Source organism: Ambystoma mexicanum, chromosome 2p (genome assembly GCF_040938575.1).
Source record: "Ambystoma mexicanum isolate Mex_15411 chromosome 2p, UKY_AmexF1_1, whole genome shotgun sequence".
In the NCBI taxonomy this organism is placed as follows: Eukaryota; Metazoa; Chordata; class Amphibia; order Caudata; family Ambystomatidae; genus Ambystoma; species Ambystoma mexicanum.
In genome coordinates this window covers 1,162,880,134-1,162,904,649 of record NC_090923.1, presented here as the reverse complement: position 1 = coordinate 1,162,904,649, position 24,516 = coordinate 1,162,880,134, and the positions used below count along the sequence as shown (strand labels likewise).

Genomic DNA, 24,516 nt, shown 5'->3' with positions numbered 1-24,516 from the left:
CCCTGCCACCCTCCCCCACTGCCTCCGGGCCACCCGTTGCACTGGGGTCTGTATCTGTACCCATACAGCCACCTCACACTTTTTCTTCCTGCACTTATCAGACCTACCCTGCCGACTGCCTCAAACCTAGCACTTGCAATTGCTTGCTGCACTACCACTGTTTGTTGCATTTGTTATTTATTTATTATGAATCTGTTTCCCCTTTGTTTCACACTTTCCACTTCTCCGCCCTTCCATGCACTTTTCCCCTCCCCCTCTCCCTGCACTTGCGAGTTCCCAATGTCACTGGGCCTAGTAAGATCGTTGTTTTGTTCCCCTCCCTTGCCTTGTCACGCTCTGAAACACTTGTGTACAAGCGCAATAGAAAGAAAATATCAATATCAATAAGAATCGTTCCCCACTTGAGCACAGCGGGCACTGACCTCTTGCGGCTCGAAAGACACTTTGCGTGTCTTGGGGCATCTACTTTGCCTAGAAGAACAGCGATGGAAAGAGGCCAGCAGCTAACCAGAAGAGCGAAGAGAGCAGAGCACCAGGAACTACAGCTGTAGTCCCAGCGTTTCCTACGTAAGGAACTTTCGTGCAGCAAGCTGACCTGCATAATACACAGCAAGGGACACACCCAGCAAGGCAGGGACTGTACCGCCGGCGAGAGAAGGAGAGTGAACAGGACATGTAAAGCGCTTGGTGAATAATGCCGGAGACAGCGCCCCCATTCCCAGGTCCATGGCTCCAATAACTAAATAAACAAAATGAACAAACCCATAGCACTAGGTGCAGGTTACTGAGACCAGGGCGTCATCCAGCATGGAAATAATGGCTCATGACCAGGCAGCGCTGAATCATTGAGGAGAAAGGCGTTGCACTGGAAGAAGATGAAACAAAAGCCAACACAAGCACAGCCGTGGCTCGAAAAGCTTTTTGTTCAGCAGGAAGTTTTCTTTTCTTAAACTGACGGTACACAGCGTGCACCATGCCCAGTCACACATCAAATGGGAAAACAAAGAAGGAAACCTGTGAGGAAACCAAGCTACTTGAATGGGCATCGGCTGCCGAAATAGAACATGGCTTAGCATGAGGAAGCATGAACCTGCCAGCAAGAAGCCACGAGAAGAAAGAACAATTTTAACAACAACTAGAGCACCGCACCATGCAATTCCAGGTGGCATAGGTGCAGGAAAACGTCTGTCTTAATATACCAGAAGGTCAACAATAAAGTATAAAAGTTCTAAAAGGGACAAGGAGCACTGCTAATGTGAACGGGTGCTTTAATTTAAGAGTTAGCACCAGTAAGGGTGACCAGGAGTAGTTAAGTTTGCTAAAACGACAATCGTCTAACTAAATGGCCGAGACGCGATTTATGAGTGGCTCTGTGTGGAATAATAAGCAGAGCGCGTTTAGCCACAGCTCGGGCACTGATGGTCCACTGGACGCAATGGTGCAGCATGTGTGTATAGATCACTGTCACAACAGGGGCTTAGAGATAATTGAAGAAAATTGTGTTTTTAAACAAGCAGTCGGTGGGAAATAGGCAACCAGAGTGAAGTACAAGTGACCTTTTAACACTAAGAGTCAGAGACGTTGCTAGGTGCTAGGGGGGGCTTAGGGGACTATAGCCCCAGGTATTTTGGTTGAAGCCCCAGATAGAATCTCAGGGGCTACAACCAAAAGGCTAGCTAGCCCCGAGTCCCGACAGTCCCGACATTAGCGTAGCCCCGGATCTTTTCCAGACCTAGCCACACCCCTGCCGAGAGTGAACTACTCGCCAAGGCTTGTCAGTCGGCACAACAAGCGCATTGGTAAACCATTGGCATGGCATGGCAGGTGCAGCATAAATAAGATCACCTACTTGTCAGTGCTTTCCAACTCAAAAGCTCGCAAAGCACCAGCTACCGTCAAAATCCATGATAGTGAGCAACACAAAGCACCCATTAAAAATAGCCATGATTCCTGCAGTCTTGACATGCAAAAGAAATTGCTTTAAGTCACAAGCCAAATGTTCTTCACATCAGGATAGCAAAGAGCTGGAAATCAGAGACAATCGGCATTTTTATTTTCCGTATTACACAACTCCTATAGTACAGGTATTAAATCACAAAGTACCGTTTTTTTTTCCCTTCAAATTAATTTTATTGGTAAATCAACATGGTTAACATACATCAATCTGCGGTTACACATTCACTGATATTGCTTCGCACCATCAGAACATTTTTACGTTTTGTAAGAAAAGATAATCACCCCCCCCCCTGATTCTAAACCCCATCCCCCACCCCCCGCTCAAACAACTTGACTCTTTGGTTGAGACTAGCATTCAGTCCACTGGGGCCCGGCTCCGTTGGGGCCCCATTTCACCTCCTTCTTTCATTTGTTAGGAGTCCTCTTTCACCCCTCTCTGGTATCTCTCTGCTTCCCTGTCTGAGGTCCACTGTGGGGTCTGACCGTGTTTACTCTGCGCCCAATCTTCCCCCACTCTGTCCGTTATGTTACTTCCCTCCTCTCGTCCCACTTGTGTAGTTATCCTCCCGTGACAGTACTCCGTCTGAACTTCCTGAGGCTATTGGTTGTCTTTTTACTAGGGCCTCTCTGGGTCATATTTTCCCAGGAAGGGAGCCCATTCCATTTCCCTTAAGGGAGTTTGGCCGTGTATCTGTCAGATAAGTTCCTCCATTCGGTATATATCCAGGGCCTTTGTCGCCCATTGCCTTTCACTGGGGAGTTCCCACTCTTTCCAACCTCCTGCAAGGCTTGCCCTGGCTGCCAATAGCAGAAAGTGTAGCATATGTGGAAGCTTGATCCGGTCCCCTTCGATCACCTCTATCCCAAAGAGCACCAGGAGAGGGTCCAACCGTCTGTCCACCCCGTCTAGGTCTCTTATCCAGCCCAGGATATCCTTGCAGTATCTCTGCACCCTAGTACAGGCCCACCACATATGCCAATAGTCTGCCCTTTGTCCGCAATTCCTCCAGCAGTGGGGGGGTCAACACTTGGGTACATCAATGCTAGTCTCACCTGGTTCCATTGCCACCTGTACAAAAGCTGTAACCCATGTAATGTATATTGACAGGCCACTGAAGTGCGGTGGGTGTTCTCACATAATCTCTGCCATTGATTGTCCTCCAGTTCTATCTCCAAGTCCCTCTCCCATTTTCTCCTGTATACCTCAATGTCTCCCCTTCGTGCTTCCAATAGGGTCTGATATAACCCAGAGATAAGCCCCCTTGTCCCTTTCCCCGTGTCCAACACCCTTTCTGTACGTGTCAATTCCCTTTGCAGATCCTCCTTCCAATCCTCAGACATCAGGACCCCTTTGAGCTGCAGGTATTTAAAAACAGAGATCTTTCCCCCTCCCAAGGTGTCTGCAAGTTTATTCATCTCTATAAACCTGTCTTCCTTCAGGACCTGTCCCACCCTTTCCAAACCATCCTCAAACCAGTCTTGAAACCTTTCGTACCTCGGGATCCGGTGCCCAGATGTGGCTTAGGGGTGAGGGCCAGGTCGTCACCCCCACCATTTCCCTCTTGATTCTCCACAGGGACCAGAGTGGGCCTAGGATCCTAGGCCTCCGTACCTTACTCGGGATCCCTTCTCTTGGTGTCCACAGCCATTCTCCAACTGTCACCTGGCGTAACAGGTGGTTTTCAATGTCTACCCACTGTTTTGTCACCCCTCAAGTGGGGGATTAGAGCTCTGAACTGAGCTGCCCTATAGTATGTACACCTTTCAGGGAGCCCCACTCCCCCCATTTCCTTGGGTTGTACCAATAGTCTATAGGTTACCCTGTGTGATTTCCCCTGCCATAGGAATCCTATCATTTTCCATTTCAGTTCCCCAAAGTGCGTGTCTGGTAATTCTATTGGGAGTGCCTGATAAAGGTAAAGCAACCTCAGGAGTAGAACCATTTTCAGTACATTTAGGCGTCCAACCATGATATGGTTAATTTCGCCCAGCTTTCTAGATCCCTAAAGAGTCGATGCAGCAGGTGGTGAGGGTGGGGTTTCCTCATATAATTGTCCAGTTTTGTATCAGTTCCCTGGCTTCCTCTACGTCTCCCTCCATCGCATGTATCCTCCCCTCCACTTCCACTATCTCTCTCCTCAGTTGCTCTTCTCTGAGGTTTCTTTCCCTTTTGCATTCCGCCCCCACTTTGATGAGCAGCCCCCTCCAAGTTGCCTTTCCTGCATCCCAGAGTACCCCACTATCTACTTCCCTGTTGTCATTCAGTTTGCCAAACAACTGGGAGATGCAATTACCGAATATTTCAAAGTGGGGGTCTTTCCAGAGAGTTTCATTGCAACGCCAGCTACTGTCTGGCTTGTAGAGCCCGGTCTCATCGAGGTACATGAGGACCATGTCATGATCGGTCCAGCCCACCGGTCTAATTTCATAATGGGTCATTCTCGTCCCGTGGTCCCTATTGAGGAGAAGGTAATCTATCCTAATATATGTGTGGTGTGGAGCTGAATAAAATGTGTATCCCGCCTCCCCCGGGTGTTGTTCCCTCCATACATCAATTAGGCCTTGAGCCGCCAACATGTGTCCCAGGCGACCGGGTTTAATGCCCACTTCCCTCTGCTCTGTAGTTTCCATGGTTTTTCTGTCTCTGGTCTCATCTACCCAGGAGTTGAAGTCCCCCCCCTATTATGTACAGGTCTGCCTCCTGCCCCTGTATTGCGTTGAGTGCATGCGTTATAAACTGCGCCTGCCCTTGATTGGGGGCATATAATGCCACCAGGAGTACCCTTGCCCCTCCCAGAGTCCCCTTGAGTATCAGTAATCTCCCCTCCAGTAGGCGAGTGGCCGTGCAGTCCCGTAAGTGACATTGTTTGTGGATCACTATCTCCACTCTCTCTCTCTTGACTGTTCCTGATGCCCAATGTACTTGGCCAATACCTGCTCCTCGTATCGCCCGTTCCTCTTCGTGGATTAGACGTGTCTCCTGCAGGAAGAGTATGTCCAGATGAACTTTACGGAATTCTCTGGCAGCTAGAGATCTCCTGGTCGGGGAATTGAGCCCTTTCAAGTTCAGTGTTCCTACCAGCAGACCTCTTGCAGCATCACCTCTCCCCATCATTAGTGTACATCATCAATTGAGCACTTGGTTCCGTTCTCTTGCCTTGATCGACGACATGGGAGTAGTGTTTCTCTCCAGCTATGTCTCTGTCCGAGTAGCCATAACTTTTATATAAATCCCAGCCCTACTGCAGGGCACGACGGGGAACGAGCTCAAAAGTAAAGAAAAGTGGGAAACCGAACTAGGCCAGGACTTCGCGGGTGAAGAATGGGAGAAAATAACCCACTACCACAAGAAAGTTTCTAGGAACGCCCGTTTACAGCTCATCCAATTATACATCACCGACAGGGCCTACCTAACACCTGAGGCCATATCTAGATTCAAGGGAGCTGAGACCCAAGTATGCCCCAAATGCAAGGAGCCCAGGGCGGGAATGACTCATATGTTTTGGGGCTGCCCTGAGATACGCAAGTTTTGGACACAGGTACAGGAAAGAGTGGCGGACGCAGACATTGAGCTCGAAGTGTATAACCCTGCAGCCTGCATATTGGGCAGATACAAACGTAACCACAAAAATAAGCCTCTAAACAAACTCAAAGACTTGATATACATAACAGCGAAGAGACGCATAGCCTTGGGATGGAAGAGCCTGAGGGCCACGATCGAGGCACAGTGGTGGGGGGACCTTACGAAATGGATAACGGCAGAGACCGGTGCATGGGAAACAGCAATCCACGAGCAGAGGCTGGACTCCAGTGGGGAACTGCATCGCTGGGTGGCGTTAACAGTGCCATTACTTCATCCTAACAATATGGTCGATACCTCGGACGGTTCGGACAGTCCTAGCCATCAATCCGGTCCAATAAGTATGGACAATAATGTTGACAGTGGTCTTGAGTTGGGGGAGGGTGGGGATGCGTAATCCTGTTGATTTGCGTTAAATATCACAAATGATGACGATTATGTTTGTTATATTGTTAAAACCAATAAAGAAATTAAAAAAAAAAACTTTTATATAAATCCCCCAACAACTTTACAACTATAAACAACTGTTGTTTAAGTTCGTTCATGATCTTGGAGACGCCCTCCTTTGCTCGGAGGGCCACCTTGGAGCAGAGTTTTCTACCCCCCTCTGGCGGTCTAGTAACTATCTTGCGAGTGTTTGCTCAGTCACTTTTGAATCCTTTCCAACTATCATATGTTCTGTTCCCTTGGTTCTTGCTCAGGTGTATTGTACTGTGAGGCAGGCTGCTTGCGGAGCGAGGGACCATTGAGCCTCATGTACTTCCTCCCGGTTTGTCCTTTCCTTCTCCTCTGTAGGCCCTGAGAGGATCTTGATCCTTCACCACTCGCGGACAGGTCTCTTGAGTTCTCCGGCTCTGCCTCTAGGTCTGCCGTTAGATGGCTGAGGGCCTGTTCAGCTTCCTCTGCTGAGGTTAGGCGGTATTCCACTCTCTCCACCTCAAACTCTAAGGAGAACGGGTATCGCCATCTGTATCTGATCCCCTTATCCCGCAGCCATGTCGTGAGGGGTCTACACACTCTGCGCCTGGCTAGGGTGAGGTTTGAGAGGTCCTGGCATATTGCAACTTTGGAGCATTCAAATGCAATTTCTCTTAGATGTTTGGCTCTGTTCAAGATTTCGGACCTATCACTATATCTGAGAGATTTGACCATGATTGAGCAGGAACCATCCCCGTAGGGCCTGCCGCCTCTGTGTGCTCTTTTGATTTGTACGGTCTTAGCCCCTTCGAAGATCTGGTTCACTAGTGCCTGGACTTTTTACTTGACCAGCCTCAGGGTCTCTACTCCCTGCTCTTTTAGGCCAAGTATCCGTAGGTTCTTGGGCCTTTCCCTGTTCTCCAAATCATCAATTTTAAGCCTCATCTCCTCTTCACAGAGTTCTATTTTCGACATTCTTGCGTCCAATTTCATCTCCACCATATCTATGTTCAGTTGGTTGTGTTCCATGTTCTCAACTTTGTTTTCAATCGTGGTCATTCTTCCTGTCGGGTCCGTAACCAAGGATTGTATATCCCTTCTACGGGCTTTGATCTCTGCCAATATGTGTCTATCTTCTTTCGTGGAGAACCTGGCTGTGTCCATATCGGCTGGCTTTTCCTTCGCAGTATCGCTTACTTTCTTCTTCATAGCCTCTGCCACCACCCGAGGAGTGTTCCCTGCTTGTCGCCTGGCCTCGGTGCAACTCACGGCATTCGTTGAACCACCAGTTCACTCAGCTAACTGTGTCGTAATACACCTGGATAGAGGCTCTCACTGTGTTCGCCGTGCCGCACATTCGCTTTGGGCTGCAAGTCTAGGCCTGGACAGCTCTCTGATGGGATTGGGACCTCTCTGTGGTCTCAAAGGACTAATTTCCCTCCCTTCGCTCTCCTGTCCACTTTTCTAGGGGTGTATTTGTGCCCTTTGACAGTCAATGCCCACAGGGGGGCTCCTCGATGCAATGCCTCATCCGCTGTGGCCCCTCTTTGTGCCCTTCTCCTTTTGAAGGTATGGGGGAGGGTTCAGTGGTCAGTGTGGTCCCAAGTCCTTGCTGTCCCTATCTCACCTTCCTCTTCTGGTGCCTTTTCTGGGCCGGTGTTCCCAGGGCTGGCGTGAGCCTTCTCTGGCAGCTGGAGTGTCTCTTAGATTACAGCTGTACGTGCGTTTTTGATTCACCTTTTCGCTTATGTGCTAGGCTTTGCTGGCACCAGGTTTCACGCCAGTCCTCGCTGCCCTTGCTCCCTGTGGGCACCCCTTGCTGCCAATATTTGATTCACCTCCTCGCTTGTCCTGTGGCGGGCAGTTGGGGGGCCCAAGAGGGCACAGTGGGTCTTGCGCACTATGCTCCGTTTCCCTGGTCTGCGGGCGCACCTCTAAAGTCTCCCGGCCCTTTGGAGCGTCTTTCCTCTCTTCTCATATGGCACGCCTTATCCCTCCAATGTTAATATGGTAGGCTTCCCGCTTAGCGTGGCACGCTCAGTTCCAACTATGTACCCCGGGCCTCGTTAGTACGTTTGCCCCCTCGCTACCTTATGTTCCTGTGAGCTACCCGGGGGACCCCCACGTGGTTCCAGCCTCCCCTCTCGGGCACTCCTCCGCTCCGCGCCCCGTGTGGGGGCTCGGCTGTGCTCCGTTGTCTCTGCCTGGCCACGGGGGGGTTTGGGATGGACGGGGCTCTCCTCCACTACACCGGTCATTCTGCGCTGCTCACTCCGTTCTCCCTGCTGCCTTGTGCTGCGGACCTTGCTTTGGGGTTGGCGGTGCAATTCACTTTGCTTCTCGGGTGCCGCAGACAGGCTGTGTCCATCTCCTCCGGCCTGGATCAGCCCCGCTGCGCCTTCAGAGGGCCTCCGCTCTTCAGGGGGTATGTCCAGGGCTAATTCCACCCACCACCGTTGTTGGGAGCGGCACACAGCCTCAAGTAGCCCTGTTTGTGGACCCACAGGGCCCCCAGTATCCCCATTCGGCTCGAGCCTCCTGTCTTTCTGTCCTTGGCTCTCTGTTCCGCAGGGCTGTGGCCTTATTCTGTCTCCGGGTGGGATACGCTGGAGGACCGCACCGATTTGGTTCTTCGGATCGTTCTTCTCTGCTCTTCTGGCCACCAGCCGCAACCGGCAGCTTTCAGATTTCTCTTGGGGGAGAGCTATTATGACTGTGCATGTGATTTCACTCGATCTCTTCACCTCTGTGCTGGAGGGAGCTGCAGAGTCAAGCAGCCATCTTGTCCGGCGCCCCCTGGTGGTCTCACAGTGGGGCTTTTTAACAAAATTCTGGGACTTATAAGTTACATGGAGGATGTGAAAATTAAAGCAACAGTGATATTCGCTTATTTTAAAGCATTGCGAGATGGGATTTTTTACATGTCGTCAGGCAGCCTTGTCATGCAATGTGTGCCTTGGTAAATAAATGCTGTAAGACATTATTTTCCGTTAATCTTACAATCTAACTATTTGAGGAAAACTTAGTAAAACGACAGAATGGCTGAAAGTCTTTTGGTATACACGGGGCAGAGATCAAATGCATTCTTATTTCTCTTGTTATGGTATGTTAGGTTTATTTTTAGCACACGCAGCAGTGGTGGGCATAAGTAGTCAGTGGCACGATCGGTCAGTGCACGATACCGTAAAAAACTCAGAGGAGTAGGCTCGAGAACATCTCCCGGCAGAGGGCGAGGGTTAAAAGACAGTCAATTTTTCTAGTGATATGGTGCGCACAGTACAGGGGCACGTGTGAACCTAAAAGGGTGGTGCAGACAACAGAATGTTGTCTTTAAAGCGCAAAATGGTTCGCAACATACGTGGTCGCTTTAAAAATTCGAAATGGTGCAGTGACACATTTAAAAGTGGTTTACATTGAGTCTACAGCCAGACCGTTGCAATAGTGCGCAACATTTGTTGCATTTGTTTTCTAAACTGCATCTGCCAAAATCTGTGAGAATAGTTATGCCAAATACCCACACACTTGCTAGTAGAATCCCTTTCTGGCTAATGGTGGTGAACGTAGACATTTGCCTCAGCACACCACCCAGACAGCCCAAGGGGAAGCAAACACAAGTTTACACCACCATGCATGACATCATAAATAACATGTGCGGGGCCATGGTGTACAGACGGGAGGGTCGATCAGATAAACCAAACTCATAGGCGTATCATACTTGGGCGGGGTTGCTGAAAGTTATTTTTATCCACATAAAAATGTTTTGGCCGGTCGACTTGCACAGCATGGATCATTGTCACTTACATGACAGAGGGCAAATGGGTGCGGGTAGAACAGTTAGCTGTTAACGAGAAAAAGCATGATGTCATTTAGCAGCACCCTCTCTTTGAAACACATTGAACAGGGTCACTCATGGCCGAACCAACAACGACATGCACAAACAGGGCCTATTTTGATGCGAATGCATGCTGCAGCCCCAGCGACACCTAATTTTTAGCTACCTCAAATCGCTTGGTCTCTCCACATTCTATACCAGGTCCCCACGTACAGAGAAGAGGGGCCAACAATGGCACATAGAAGATCAGCTTGGTAGGAAGGGACGGGGGCAACCCAAAACCCACCTCACTGCAAGAGGGGAAGTTAGTAAAGGACCTGACATACGGTAAGTAATGAAATTAGGAGTTGGAAGCGCAGAGAGGAAGGTTAGTAGGGCCAAGATTGGCAGCCCAACGGCTTTTGCCACAGGCGCACTCCAAGCAAAAGATTGCTTCACTGCAGGTTCTGCCTTAAAGCTATGAGTTACACAGTTGGCAAAGTTGCTGTGTTGGCCCTCGGCGAAAGGCATGGGTGTGACAAGGGTAGAGCAGAAGTATTACCCTACTGCACATCTTCCCCACATGATTGCCTTAAAGCTATGGGTCACACAGTTGGAAAAGTTGCTGCGTGGGCCCTTGGCCAAAGCCAGGGCGATGATACAGGTAGACCAGAAACATTACACTACTGGGAATCTTCCCCACAGTTGGAAAAGTTGATTTGCGGGCCCTTGGCGAAAGGCTTGGCTATGATATGGGTAGACCAGAAGCACTAAAATACTAAAAAGCTGTCCCACAAGTGGCCCTAAAAACAAGGGATGCAGAGTTGGGAAAAACGCTACGACACAGAAGACCAATGCTGGGAAAAATGACATCAAAATAAAAAGCAAAATGCTTCAAATCCAGGAGATCCTGGCAGGCAGCCAATTAAAACCCAACGCCGAACGGCCGGGGGTAAAAAGAATGGATCAGCAAAAATACGCACCTCAGCACAGGGTGCCAGCAAAAGCGCGCTCCCTGCATAGGAAGAGTTTGTTCACCCCGAAGAGCTGGAGGGAGCTCGCCAATAGAAAAGTAGATCAGAGATCAGTACACTGGTTAATTGGTTCCTCTACGACTTTAAGAGTTACGTTTATTAGAATTTTGAATTGGCCTTTTCAATGAATAAAATTGTAGAAACATGTCATTGCATAGTACTAGTGCACTGATTTACCTGCATTTGGCAGAACTAGTTGACCTGGGTAAGAAGCAGCTTTTATTGGACACTGGCGCATCCAATCTGAAATATTTATGCTGGCCGAGATAACAACAGCAGAGGACCATTGCTAATTTAAAGGTTACCAACCTTTTATTCCGTAAATGGTGCCACCGTTAAAGGGGGCAGCCTCTGACAATACTATAGAGGTTGGAGGGCAAGTGGTGTTTGTCGTTGTCGGAATCTGTCTCTTCCGTAATATAGACATTGTATCTTTAACTGCCTGGAGGCGGTGCTTCAGCAACAGGAAGAACCTTTATCTGCACTTCCCCCAGCGAAAGCGAAGCGAAAGTGGAGGGCAAGTGGTGTTTGTCAGTGTCAGAATCTTTCTCTCCCGTAATATAGACATTGTACCTTTAACTGCCTGGAGGTGGTGCTTCAGCAACAGGAAGAACCTGTATCTGCACTTCCCCCAGCGAAAGCGAAGCGAAAGTGGAGGGCAAGTGGTGTTAGTCGGTGTTTGAAGGCATATTGGAGGCGTCGCACAGCAGCTCCGATACTCCAACACCACTACCGCACACACGAACACTGAGTGAGCAAGTACGTCTTCGGGACTCTGGTAAGCCATTGCCTGTAAACCTTGACTGTGTTCCCTAATGAACTTGCTAACACTTATTTGTCACCCTAATCCTCCCTCCTTACTTTTCCCATTCATTACACAAGCGTAGTATAAGCAACACTGTGTGCGGCGCACACTTAGGACGATCGATCCCTGCAGTGTATCTTCTACTTTGGCCTCCTTCAGTATTCTGCACGAGTAAAAAGGGCCATAACCGCGTGGGGACTGCGGGCTAGTTCTTTGACCCACGTAGCTTTTTTAGATTCTTCTGAACGACGGACCTCAGATTAAGAAAGCTTTCTCCAAAGATCCTTTTGGAATATTATATTGATCTATCCGAGTGGGGACTGCGGGTAATCCTTTGACCCACTCGGCTCCACCTAGATCTTGCTCTTATCCAATTGTGAACCATAATAGCCAAGCAGCGGTATTGACACTGTGGCTCTTTCACCTGATACCGGGGCAAGACAACAGAAAGGATGCAACACATCCCATCTATAGGTCCACAAACCAGGCACCGGACCCAAATACAGAATTTAGTGGATACACCTCTCCATCATAATAAGAGTGTTGGCGCATTACCAACAATGACCCCTACATCTCTCCCAGAAGAGATCCATCAGGGAAGACCTGTCTGTGCTTCCCCGAGCGAGGTGGTTCTCACGCCATCAATACATCCGGTAATAGATGGCGCAGGCCAAGGTACGGGCCAGAAAGAACGAGCACAGATTGCCAAACTAAAATGGAAATCTCTCCATGAACGACGCTCTAACACAGATACACAACACGAACTTTCACAACTGGTCTCAAATCAACATCTGCAGAGGCTCTCGTTGGACCTGACGGAGATGGAAGCATTAATGGAACTGCAAGAGACAAAAAAGAAAGCATTACGAAACCATATAGACCCCAGGGCCCATGACCATCCTCTCCTGAATCCGAGTAAACATCAAGGCTATCCTACAACAAGCAGCCAGGGGGTTCGTAGTGGGTATTCCTGCTGATCTTTACCAGCGTCTCGGGGTCCCCCGGGCACTGGCTGCAGGGTAGTGTCACTGGGTGTCTTCACGCACCACCCAGGCCAGTGACTGCGGATAGTGGGGGCCCGATGGAATGCTGTGAGGTTCGATGGGATCTGCCCGCCCCTCTATGTGCCTTGGCTGCTTACAGTCTCCTGCCTCCGTAGCCCCGATGTCCGTTAGGGGAAACCAAATGTTTTGGCAGGTTTATGGTGGTGCGGAGCAGAGAGTGCTCAGTTTGGTTGCAGGGCAGCGTCGGAGCGTGTGCACGTGCGCCCCCCAGGCCAGTGACTGCGGGTAGTGGGGGCCAGGTGGCGGGCTGTGAAGTTCGGTGGGTCTAGCCCACCCCGCTATGCGTCTTGGCTGCTTGAGGTCTCCTACCTCCGTTGCCTCGATGGCCGTTGGGAGAGAGCCAGGAATTTGGCAGGCTTACGGCAATGCGGAGGTTCCTCCGTTCGGCTACAGGGCCGCGTCGGTGCGTGTCCTCCCGCGCCTCCTAAGCCAGTGACTGCGGGTAGTGGGGGCCAGACGGCAGGCTATGAGCGTCCTGGCTGCTGCCGTCTCCTGCTTCCGTTGCCCTGGTGTCTATTGGAGGAGAGCGAGGATTTTGGCGGGCATGCGGCAATGCAGAGATAATTCTGTTTCTCTGCAAGTCTTGCTCCGATTCGAGTGCTACTAAGTTTGCCTGGATCCTGTTGTTGTGAACTTAGTTGTTCCTCATTTAATTTTTACCATGAGCGTTGCGGTCTGCATCTTCTGTGCGACTCTGTCCCCGCTTGATCCGAAGCTCCACTAGCTTGCGGCCATCTTGCGCCGCGCCCCCTAGCAGTCTGTTGTCCCATCACTTTTAATGCGAAATATATTAATCTTTTTCTATCTTTCTCTTCTTTCACTTTTACGATTCATGCTACTCTTACTTCCTGCCTCTTGGCCATTCAATCATAGATGGCTGATCAGTATTTCTTTCTCAACTCCTCCAAAATGGAGGTTATTTTCTTTCCAGCTTCAAGCATTCCTCCTCCCACCTTTGTTTCTTTTCCCCTTTCAACCCTTCCCATGTCACTGTCTGCTCGTAATCTTGTTGTGCACTTGGATTCTCCCCTCTCCTTTACTTCTCATATTTCCTTCCTTTCTCTGTCTTGTAGGGTTCATCTCATTAATATTCCTAAGGCCTGGTGTTTTCTCACATTTCATGCATCTAGGATTTCAATATCTTCCCTTATTTTATTGTGCCTTTTTTCTGCTCCTGTCTTCTTTTTGTACTCAATACCCCATGTCTAAGTCCTCTTGGGTCTTTATATAATTCATCCATTCGCCTCCTTTTTTCTCTTTCACCTCATGACTCTATTTCCACAGCTCTCTTATCCCTTTCCTGGCTTCTTTTTCACTCACATCTTAGGTTCAGCTTCCTTTGTCTAGTCTTCAAGTTTTTCATAATCTTGCCCTCCCCAATCTCTCGTCTCTGGTGTCGTTCTACTCTCCTACCCGCTCCCTCTGTTCACAGTTGCAGTTTCTCCTAACTGTTCCCCACCCACCTTGTGCCTAATCCCGTTTTCGCTCCTTTTCTCTTCTGGCCCTGTTACACTGCAACATGCTCAGAGCTTTCTCTTCGCTCCATTTTCTCTTATCCTTTCTTTCATTCTGGCCTTAAAACCTATCCTCTTTCATCCAAATTTGTACTGTTTTTATTATGTTCAGCACTTTGGAGTATAGCGCAATATAAATTCAAATTTAAAAAAATCTTTTAAGCTGTACATGCCTTGAGCAACAAGCTGGTAGTATTTCTTCCAGATGCTTGAACATCTCTTCTGTGCAAAACATTGTTCTTGGTTTTCTAGAGCGCAGCAAAGTGAATTGAAATATGCAACATTCCACAGTTCTAATGTCTCCCTTGAGGAGTCCAGAGATGTAGGCTTCATCCCCCTTCAAAACAACTACCCCTGATATCCAACAAGTCCCCGGGTGAAGAACCCGAAGTTTGGCGGAGTTGCTGTCTAGCTAAAGTACTGGGTCTGGGGAGAATTAACATCTGGAGGAAAAGCTGCGGTTTGGAAGAGGTGATATCTAACTGCAGATTAAAGAAGTACAAATGTGTGGTTTGACTGAAGAGCAAAGGCTTAGGGATAGTTGGTACTAATTGGAGAGCTGTGATCTGGGAAGCATTGGCCTAGCTGAAAGCATGAGCCATCAGCAGATGTGATTTCTGCCTGCCCATTGTGTGATTAACTTTGTGCCATGAAAGACCAGGATGCCTTGTCAACTGTAAGAAGCAAATGAAAGGGAAGGCCATCCTGATTCTTCTGATACCTTGTCACTTCCTTCTAGACTGTGGCATCCGTACCCATCTAGGTGGGAGCTTATCAAACCAACATCTCACTGCAGCTTCTGATATCCCCTGGCTGGTATCAGTGACTGGGAACGGGCAGATCTGTGCAGGCTCCATCATCAACAACTGGTGGATTTTAACAGCAGCTAGCTGCCTTCTCAAGACGTGAGTACAGCAATTTATTTTGCTTTTGCCAAGAATTGGAAATGGAGTGTTGGGACATGGGGGCTGGAGGTAGTGGTGTCACAGGGCCTAAAGGAATCTGGTGGATGGGTATTGGCTTGGGCACTGAACCTCATCAACATGGGATAATGGCATTGTATAGGCCGAGAAGTATATGTGCGCAGGCTTACAACTTCTGCCACAGGATGCTGTTGGCAGTGTATCTGTTGGCTCAGAGCTTCAGTCACAGGAGGCTAGAAGGGTTCAGTAGCTGTAATCTGAGAGCTTCATTGTCGGAGCTAACAGTAGAGTATTAAATGGGGTTCTTTGTTCTTTTGCCACCAGGTTTTATTTTTGATGTAACTGTTTACAAAGTAATTGCATTGAAAAAACTCAGACATTTTTTAAACATATTCAAATGGATTGTGTCCTCCCATGTATTCCTCATCTTAGATATTCTTACCTTCAGCTTGCTGCTTCGGAAAAAACGTGTTCTTCTCTCCACCAGAGGGCGCTCCTCTCGAGGCCACGGCGTCGATGTACCTCGGCGGCATCCGTAGAGCACCAACGTCATCCACTGTATGAGAGCCTCGAGCGCGCCCGTTGGCTTCAGTTCCGTTTTTCCGTTAGCTTTGCTTCGGATCGTTTCAAACCCCGCTTTAGTCTTTCATGAAAAGAAAAGTAATGCCATCTTCATCAAACCCTTCCACACTGAAGACAGGATTTAAAACATTTCTAAAATGTGGAGAGAAAATGTCTTTGACTGATCCAAACAAGAATTGTCTTTGGTGCCTCGGTTCCGACCACCGAATTGAAGACTGTGGTTCGTGCCAGTCGATGACCAGTAAGGCCTTAAAAGAACGCAGAGGTAAACTGGCGATGGGGGAGGGTTCATCAAAGTCTACTCCGAAGTGGAAAGACTCGGCCGAGTCTTCGAAAAAACACCATAAACAACATTGGTCGAGGAGTAGATTGAGAAAGTCGTCTTCTTCGTCATCTAAGAAGACAAAGAAAAGACAACATCAATCTCCCTCTTCTTCCTCAACATCTTCGGAGGAGGTGATAGCATGCCCTTCGAAGCATGACTCCCTGCGTAAATGGGAAGCCTTTCGAGTTTCCATGCTAAAGATTTTTGAGAACGCGGCTCAAACCCCCTCAAAAAAGGCTAAAGAAGACCATGTCCCTACTTACGAAAAACATGACAGAACAAAAAAAACAAGAAAAGCCGACAAAAAGTTCTCGAGGGTGTCATCTAGGGAGTCTTCCCGATCACCTCATGAAAAAGACTTTCCGGTGCATAAATCGAAGGTAGAGGGAAACAAAATGGTGTTGAAAAGTCGACATAGACGCCATCGAAGACTTCGAAGGCTCTCGAGTGCAAGACGTCGACAACTCTTTCGAAGGAAGTTACGTTGAGTACTCGATCGATAACTTCGAAAGCTCCTTCGACAGTTTCCACAACTCCCTCTACGATTACCTCGAGGTCATCGAAGGTTCTCTCGACAACATTGAAGCTTGTGTTAACAGCATCGACGGCATCAATGTTTTCGACGACGCCCAAGCCTTTAATAAGGGAAACACCTACATTACCACAAAAGGTTTTTCAACCTGAGAGCAGACATGATTTTTTTAGGACCATGTCATCTATCTATGAGGGAGAATCATCAGCAGATGAAGAAATCACCTCTGCCTGTGTTAAATTTGGAACAAGATCTGTTCCAGAGGAATTAACTGATCCTCAGTCAAAAATTCAGGATTTACAAGAACGTCTGCAACCAGCAAGTGATCTGGACACTTCTCCAGAGTACGAATTGGGTAAGCCAGACCCAGCAGAGCAGGCTGATGCGGGTTACAGAAAACCTATGAATAGAGTTACTGAATTTATGGGGTGGGGTAGAAGTTCACCAGTCTGTCAGGATGATGACATGACTGATATTCTATCAGGAACACCTCAGCAAGACCCCATTCTTCCATTTCACATTGCATTGCAAAGAAGGGTTAATTCTGCATGGGAACACCCTGAAGCCATCCCAACAGTAAATAAAAAAATTGTGTCTAAATATAGACCCTGCAATTCTGATCCAGAATACCTGAGCAAACACCCAACTCCAGAAAGTCTGGTAGTCTAAGCAGCCACTTCCACAAGAAATGCTGCATACCCTACAATCCCTCCAGATAGGGACGATAAAAAGATGGATGCATAGGAAGATTTTTACATCAGGGAGTATGGCTTTGAAGTCTACTAATGTAACTTGTAACTTAGCAAGGTTCACCTATACCCTGTGGGACTGCATTTCAGCGGCAGCTGAACACATCCCAGAAGGTGAAGAGCGAGATGGCTTTCTAGCCATAATAAGGGATGGAAAGGAGGCTTCGGGAGAATGCCTTCAATCAAGTTTGGACACAGCTGACAGTATCAGTAGGTCCATGGCAACTGGCATGGTGTTACATAGATTTGCGTGGCTAAGAAAGTCTGGATTTGCACCGGATGTGCAATCCAGGCTTCTTAATATGCCTTTTGACGGCTCAAGGTTGTTTGGCAGCAAGGCGGATGAAAGTTTGTAGAAGCTGCAGACCTCCAAAGCAGTGGCTAAATCTCTCAGTGCCGCTATAAGACAACCTCAGCAACGCCCCTACACAGGCTCATCTTCCTGGAGGGGTCGTCCTTTTCATTATTATTCCTCAATTGGAAAAGGAAGAGGGCAGGCCAGTCAGAAAGGTCAAAGAAAATTTCCTCAGGGGCAAGGAAAAGGTGCTAGATCTGCCCTAGCCGCGGCATCTGTCCCTTCAGCCGCTGCTGCAAAACCACTCTGAGGTTTTGACCCACAAGACCCCAGTGGGAGGCAGGATCTCACAGCATCTAGAAGAATGGCGGGGCATTACTTCAGATGCTTGGGCACTGGAAACAGTATCCCAAGGTTACTGCCTTCCTTTTCTAAAGAAACCACAGAATCACCCTGCAGGATACAACTCTGTCAAACATCCGGATCCGCTCCTGTTGCAGGAAGTCTTAACCCTGCTAAAGAAAGGTGCAATAGAACATTTACCTCTAGCGGAGAGGAACAAGGGTTGGTATTCCCCATATTTCCTCATACCAAAGAAAGACAGAGGACTGAGACCCATCTTGGACTTGAGAAACTTGAACAAGTTTCTAAGGAAGGATAAGTTCAAGATGGTCACACTTTCTCAGATCCTTCAGGCTCTCCAACTCCAGGATTGTTTGTTATCATTTGACCTTCAGGATACTTACTTTCATGTGCCAATCCATCTCAAGCACAGAAAGTACCTGAGGTTTGCGATTGGCAATTCTCACTATCAATTTCGAGTTCTGTCATTCAGGTTAACCTTTGCCCCAAGAGTTTTCACCAAGTTGATGGCAGTAGTGGCAGCGAGTCTCAGGAGAGGGGGGGGATTCATGTCTACCCCTATCTGGATGCTTGGATGATCAGGGCACGCTCTCCAGAGCAAGCCCAGGATCATTTGTCGAGGACTTGTCACTTCCTTCACAGACTGGGATTTTCTCTGAATTAAAAAAAGTCAAACATGAAACCAGCACAGAAACTCCAGTTTATCGGGGCAGTTCTGGATACTTGTTCGGGCAAAGCCTCGCCTCCCGAAGAGAGAGCTCACTACATTCTGCAGATGGTAACAAAATTCCAAAATGCCCAGTATCTTCCGGCCTTCGATTTTCTCAGGTTACTCGGCCTGATGGCATCCTGCATTTTTCTAGTGCCAGATTGAGAATGAGATCCCTTCAATGGGCTCTCAGAACTCAATGGTCCCAATTCTCAGGGGAAATGTCAGATCTGTTGCAGGTTCCAGCCAAAGTAGCACAGGATCTACAATAGTGGGCTTGCAGACATCATATCCTCAGAGAAGAATCTTTTTGGCAACCATGGCCGGAGATAACAGTAGTAACGGATGCCTCACTCACGGGGTGGGGAGCCCATACCAACGATCTGACAATCAGCGGTCGTTGGTCTCCATCGGAGTCCAAACTACACATCAACCTTTTGGAGTTGAGGGTAATCAGACTAGCGCTGAAGGCCTTCCTGCCCTCTGTACGGGGAAAGAATGTCCTAATAATGACGGACAACACAGTGGCCATATACTACCTCAACAAGAGAGGAGGATTGGGGTCACTACCACTGTGCAGAGAGGCGATGTAACTCTGGTTCTGGGCAATACAAGAAGGGATCGCTCTATCGGCAATTCATCTAGCCGGAGAGCAAAACACAGCAGCAGACGCTCTGAGCAGGGAGAGCACAGTCTCCCACGAGTGGGAGATAGCTCAGGAAGTCATTCAAGAGATCTTTGCCCTTTGGGGAACACCTCAAGTGGATCTGTTCGCAACCGGTACCAACTGTACTGCTCAAGGGAATTTCCCCCGAGAGGAGCTCTAGGGGGCGCGTTTGTGGTGGACTGGGAGTTTCCACTCCAGTATGCATTCCCTCCAATCCCTGTGATCCCTCAAGTAATCAGGAGGTTGAGAAAGTTCAGGAAGACCATGATCCTAATTGCCCCGGATTGGGCCAGGAGAACGTGGTACCCAGACCTTCTGGATATGTCCATCTGCCCTCCAATACGTCTTCCAAGAAGAGAGGATCTTCTCTCGCGAAAGGAAGGTCATGTTCTCCATCCGAAGGTCAACGCACTCAACCTTCACGCATGGCTTCTGGGAGGTTGAGATATAAGGATTGGGATCTTCCGGATGACGTGATCGAACTTTGCTTTGGCAGCAACCAAATCTCTGTATCGGTGTCGTTGGAACAAGTTCAGTAACTGGTGCAGAGAAAAGAATGTGGACCCATTTCAATGTAATATCCCCACAATTTTATCTTTTCTATTACATTTAGCTAATCTGGGGCTCCAGGTTGGTACGATAAAAGGATGCTTAGCAGCGCTATCCATTTTTAAGCGCTCTTCAGAGGAAGAATCTTACTAGATACCTTTTAATAATTCAATTCTTAAAAGGTTTAAATAACGTATTTCCACCAATACCTTTTCAGGTTCCAGTGTGGGATTTGAACTTAGTTCTAAAAGTCCTCAAATGCATTCCATTTGAGCCTTTACACTCTTGTCCGCTAAGGCTTCTTACTTTGAAAAAGAATACTTCTTGTAGCATTGACATCAGCCCGCAGGGTAAGTGAGTTTGAGGCGCTTTCTAGCGGTCCTCCTCACACTATCTTTAAGGACAAAGTAGTTCTTAGAGTTAAACCATCTTTTTTGCCAAAAATTGTTTCGGATTTTCATCTGTCACAGAAAATAACTTTACCTACTTTTTACCCTCCTCCTCATGCAAGCAAAGAAGAGGAGCGGCTACATAGACTAGATCCCAGAAGAGCTCTTAGTTTCTACATTTCAAGATTGGCAAAACTACGTCAGTGTGATTAACTTTTTGTGGGGTACACTGGCCGCAAACTGGGACTTGCAGTAACTAAACGGACATTATCTAGATGGATAATTTTGGCTATAAAAGAATGCTATAGATTGGCCGGGAAAGAACCACCTGATGGACTGAGAGCTCATTCCACCAGGGGTATGGCAACTTCAACAGCACTAAAAAGGGGTGTCCCTGTACAAGATATTTGTGCAGCAGCCACATGGTCATCCATGCATACCTTTATAAAACATTATGCTCTGGACTCGACCTCTTCTCAAGGAAGTCTGTTTGCTAAATCTGTACTCCACTCTCTACACGATTAGAAAAAATTCTGGACTCCCACCTCCGAGACAAAACTGCTTTGGGAGTCTATCTAAGATGAGGAATACGTGGGAGGACACAATCCATTCGAAGAACAAGTTACTTACCAAATGTAATGTTCTTTCGATTGGATGTTCCTCCCACGTATTCCTCATCGACCCTCCCAAGCAACCCCACAGTACAGTTTACGTGAATTACACTCTAAATTATTTTAAGGCTTGGTTCAAAAGAGGCACGCCATTAATTAAAATCCATGTGCTACAATATTCGAAAAAACAGAACTGAAGCCAACGGGCGTGCTCGAGGCTCTTATACCGTGGATGACGTCAGTGCTCAACGGATGCCGCCGAGGGACATCAACGCTGCAGCCTCGAGAGGAGTGCCCTCTGGTGGAGAGAAGAACATTTGTTTTCCAAAGCAGCAAGCAGAAGGTAAGAATATCTAAGAGGAGGAATACGTGGAAGGAACATCCAATTGAAAGAACGTTACAGTTGGTAAGTAACTTTGGGGTGTCCCCCCACAAGCTCACCATCCCTATTATTTTATCCCTATCCCAAACCACCTGTACCTCTTATATCCCTTTATCCCCCTATATTTATCTTTGAATTTTTTAATGTAATTTTTTCATAGAAATTACATCAGAAAAAAACAGGCAGAAAAACGAATGTATAAATGGAGAAGAGGTGGGCACTACTCTTGATTCTGTTTGTTTCAAAATTACTTCTTTTGTTGCATATTTCTTCATGCGTTATTGTTTATATGTCGAGCTCCCAGGTTGATAATAGCCCAGTGACACTCGGGCTATAAGGAAAACTGACCAAATGAACAGTAGAGTGGAATCCACCCCGTAAAACCTAGTGTTCCTCCTTGCTCCACGTAAGGAGCTAAATTCGTTCCTTTACAAGTTCCAAAGTTGTGTATTGTTTATAATCATATATAAATTCTGGTTCATCTCAATATTTTTACACTTTCAATATTCACAAGGTCAAAGTTATAAAAAGATCACGAACACTTAATTGAAGTATTTTGTATATAAATTGTGTTTTAATCACACAATGTTTTAGGCGAAAAAGAAAATCCTAAATTTGAAATATCAGCTGCTGCCAATGCATTTCGGTGCCTAGCACCATCTTCAGGGCTAAAGATGGTGCTAGGCACCGAAATGCAAGGCGAGCAAGGAGGAGCACCAGGTTTTATGAGGTGGATTCCACTCTGTGGTGTAGACTCAGAACCTCTGTCACTGGAATCTTTGGCAGTGTGTGGGAGCAGATCTTCAGTTATTGCCAAATGAGCGCTTTTGTCAAAGCAGTTGATAGCAGAGAATTGGCATCAGCTGATAGCTTCAACCACTGACAGCTGGTGGTAGTGTATGGGCATTGTCTTGGAGAAACCGGTGGTATTGTATGTGCATGGCCTGAGAGCCTAGTGACAGAGCTGGGGTCAGTGTTTCAGTCACAGGAGCTGGTAGCAGTGTATGGGCAAGTGCACAGAGCTTCATATTTGGCAGCTGGTGTACCAGTGTCAGAATGTCACTAGCTGTAACAAAAGAGGAGTGCCTGATAGTGCTAAAGATGGTATTATGCAAGTACCTTTCCCATCCAGCACTCTAGGTAATATCCCTGATTATTTATGACTCCTTGATTTTGCTTGCTTTCCCTTTAGTAGCGAGATCCAACAACAAAGCCGGTGTGTTCAAAGAGCCCAGTGAGGTCTGGTCAGCTATAGTAGAACACATGAATGCTTAGCAACAGCTCTTTACTTCAAATTAACTAGGTCTTGGTTTATTTCTAAAAAAAAAAAACCTACCGTGAAGATTAGGCACATTGCTCTAGTCATCTTCAAGATCTAACCCCAAAGAGGATTCAGTAGATCAGGTCAAATCAGGATCAACTGCGACCACAAGAATGAAATGGGACAATGCTTGCTCAGAAAGTCCGATTTAAAATTGGTTTTCTCAACATCCAAATGTTGTTCTGTTATAGGTTAAGGTGTTTCTTTCTACGGCACATACTGGAATATAGAATATCTCTTTGCAATCATCAGTAGTGGGCAACCAACCGATCCCGACGTGAAGAGAGGGGAAGCATATCCTCCGGCAAATATGTTTTAGAGCAGTGCTAAATTTGACCAAAGATTTCAGTGTGTTTCTAAGAACCATCTACTTTATTGATATTTTTGCAAAGGACACCAAAATCGAGCGAGAGACAAAACCTCTTGTTGTATAGCTTGAGGAAATAAGAAAAGCAGAGTAATAAGAACGCTGCAGTGAGCAGTACAAGAATCAAATGTAGAACTATTGAAAACCAAACGTTTACCCTTAGTGAGTTTAACACAGAGCGACCAGTACAAACCAGTATGATGTCCAGACATTAAACAACAATCCTTACCACTTAATCCCTACACATATAAGGTGCCCAACAGTGTGACATGCAGCCCATGTAAAGAACATGGGGGAGATGAGGCAGAACTCACGGGGCCTCATTACGACCGTGGTGCTCCGCCAATGAAAGGGGCAGGTACGGGACCGGCCCCCTTCATTACGGGAGCGTCTATTACAAGCTTCCCATCGCGGGACCCGGATCGGACGCCTGGTAAAACCAGGCATGCTTCCGTGTCCCACGAGGGGAAGAAGGAGGTAACAACGGGCCAGTTGTAATCTGCCTGTTGTTACCTCCATCCCCATTCCCATCGAGCCCTATGGGGGCTCAAACGGGAATGGGGAATGGTTCCTGCAAGGAGGAATTACCGGGTCCTCCAATGTTGGAATGACCCGGTTATTCCTCATTGCAGGAACCCGGTAAATGAGCCCGGTTTGGTGGCAGCCATGGAGCTAATAGCTCCATGGCTACCGCCAAACTCGTAATGAGGGCCATGGACATTATTCAGTCCTTGTGCACTTTAAGAAATATATCCCAAACTTTTATGAAAATGTTCTCCGTTTCTTGACCTTGGAGTTACTCGCTCAATGTTAGCCAACCTTCCTATCTCGGACAGCCATTCATCTTCTTAGAAAGGCCTTTTGAATAATCAGCTGCAAACCTGTTTAAAGAACTAGAGCCAGCAACAGAAAATATCTTTCCTCTTTACTAATTCATCACCTCTTATTACCCACCAAAAGGGAAGCGCCTGCTAAGCAGCGATTTCTATTCAGTATGTAATGCTTGTGAAGATGCATATAACAAAGGCTCTGCTCTTGAATATTTACCATTTCTGACTCGCAAGTCAGTACTAGGGGAGTAACAGTTGCTTTTATCTATTCTTTAGCCCTTCTCTAATCATGTTCTTAATGAGGGGGCTAGACTGCCCAGCCTTAGGTGGAGTACCCATTTAAACAGCAATGCAGGCTTTTAAGGTCATTTCACATGACCTTCTCACGCTATGACTCTGCATAGTGCTTGCTGTGTGCTTACTAGGAAGGAACAGTGCTTGGAACACCAGCTATGAGCTTAGCTACCTCAGCACTATCTGGTGGTGGGGAAATCTTGCAATCACTCAATATGTGCTATTCCCACTAGCATTGAGACAAGGAAAATGCACACAATGAGAGATCAGATGGTCCACCTTCAATGTGCACCACACAAAACAGCAGGTCATTTAGATTTTGCATGCAGCAGGAGGGTCCATTTAGAATATCTTGGCAGGAAACTAGTCAGGCATGATCCGTGCTCTGCAAATCTCTCATTGTCACAGGCTGGCATTCTTAAAGGCATATTGGATAGAAACACATTT

General features: G+C 47.5%; 1 protein-coding gene across 1 annotated transcript in view; it reads left to right on the top strand.

Moving 5' to 3' along the window:
* The window catches only part of LOC138567268 (uncharacterized), a 1,463,541-nt gene that overhangs the window by 199,114 nt on the left and 1,239,911 nt on the right, over nucleotides 1-24,516 (top strand). The window contains exon 2 of the mRNA XM_069645299.1: nucleotides 14,921-15,086. Within this exon, the coding sequence (XP_069501400.1) occupies nucleotides 14,921-15,086 (166 nt within the window). The remainder of the gene's footprint in view (nucleotides 1-14,920; nucleotides 15,087-24,516) is intronic.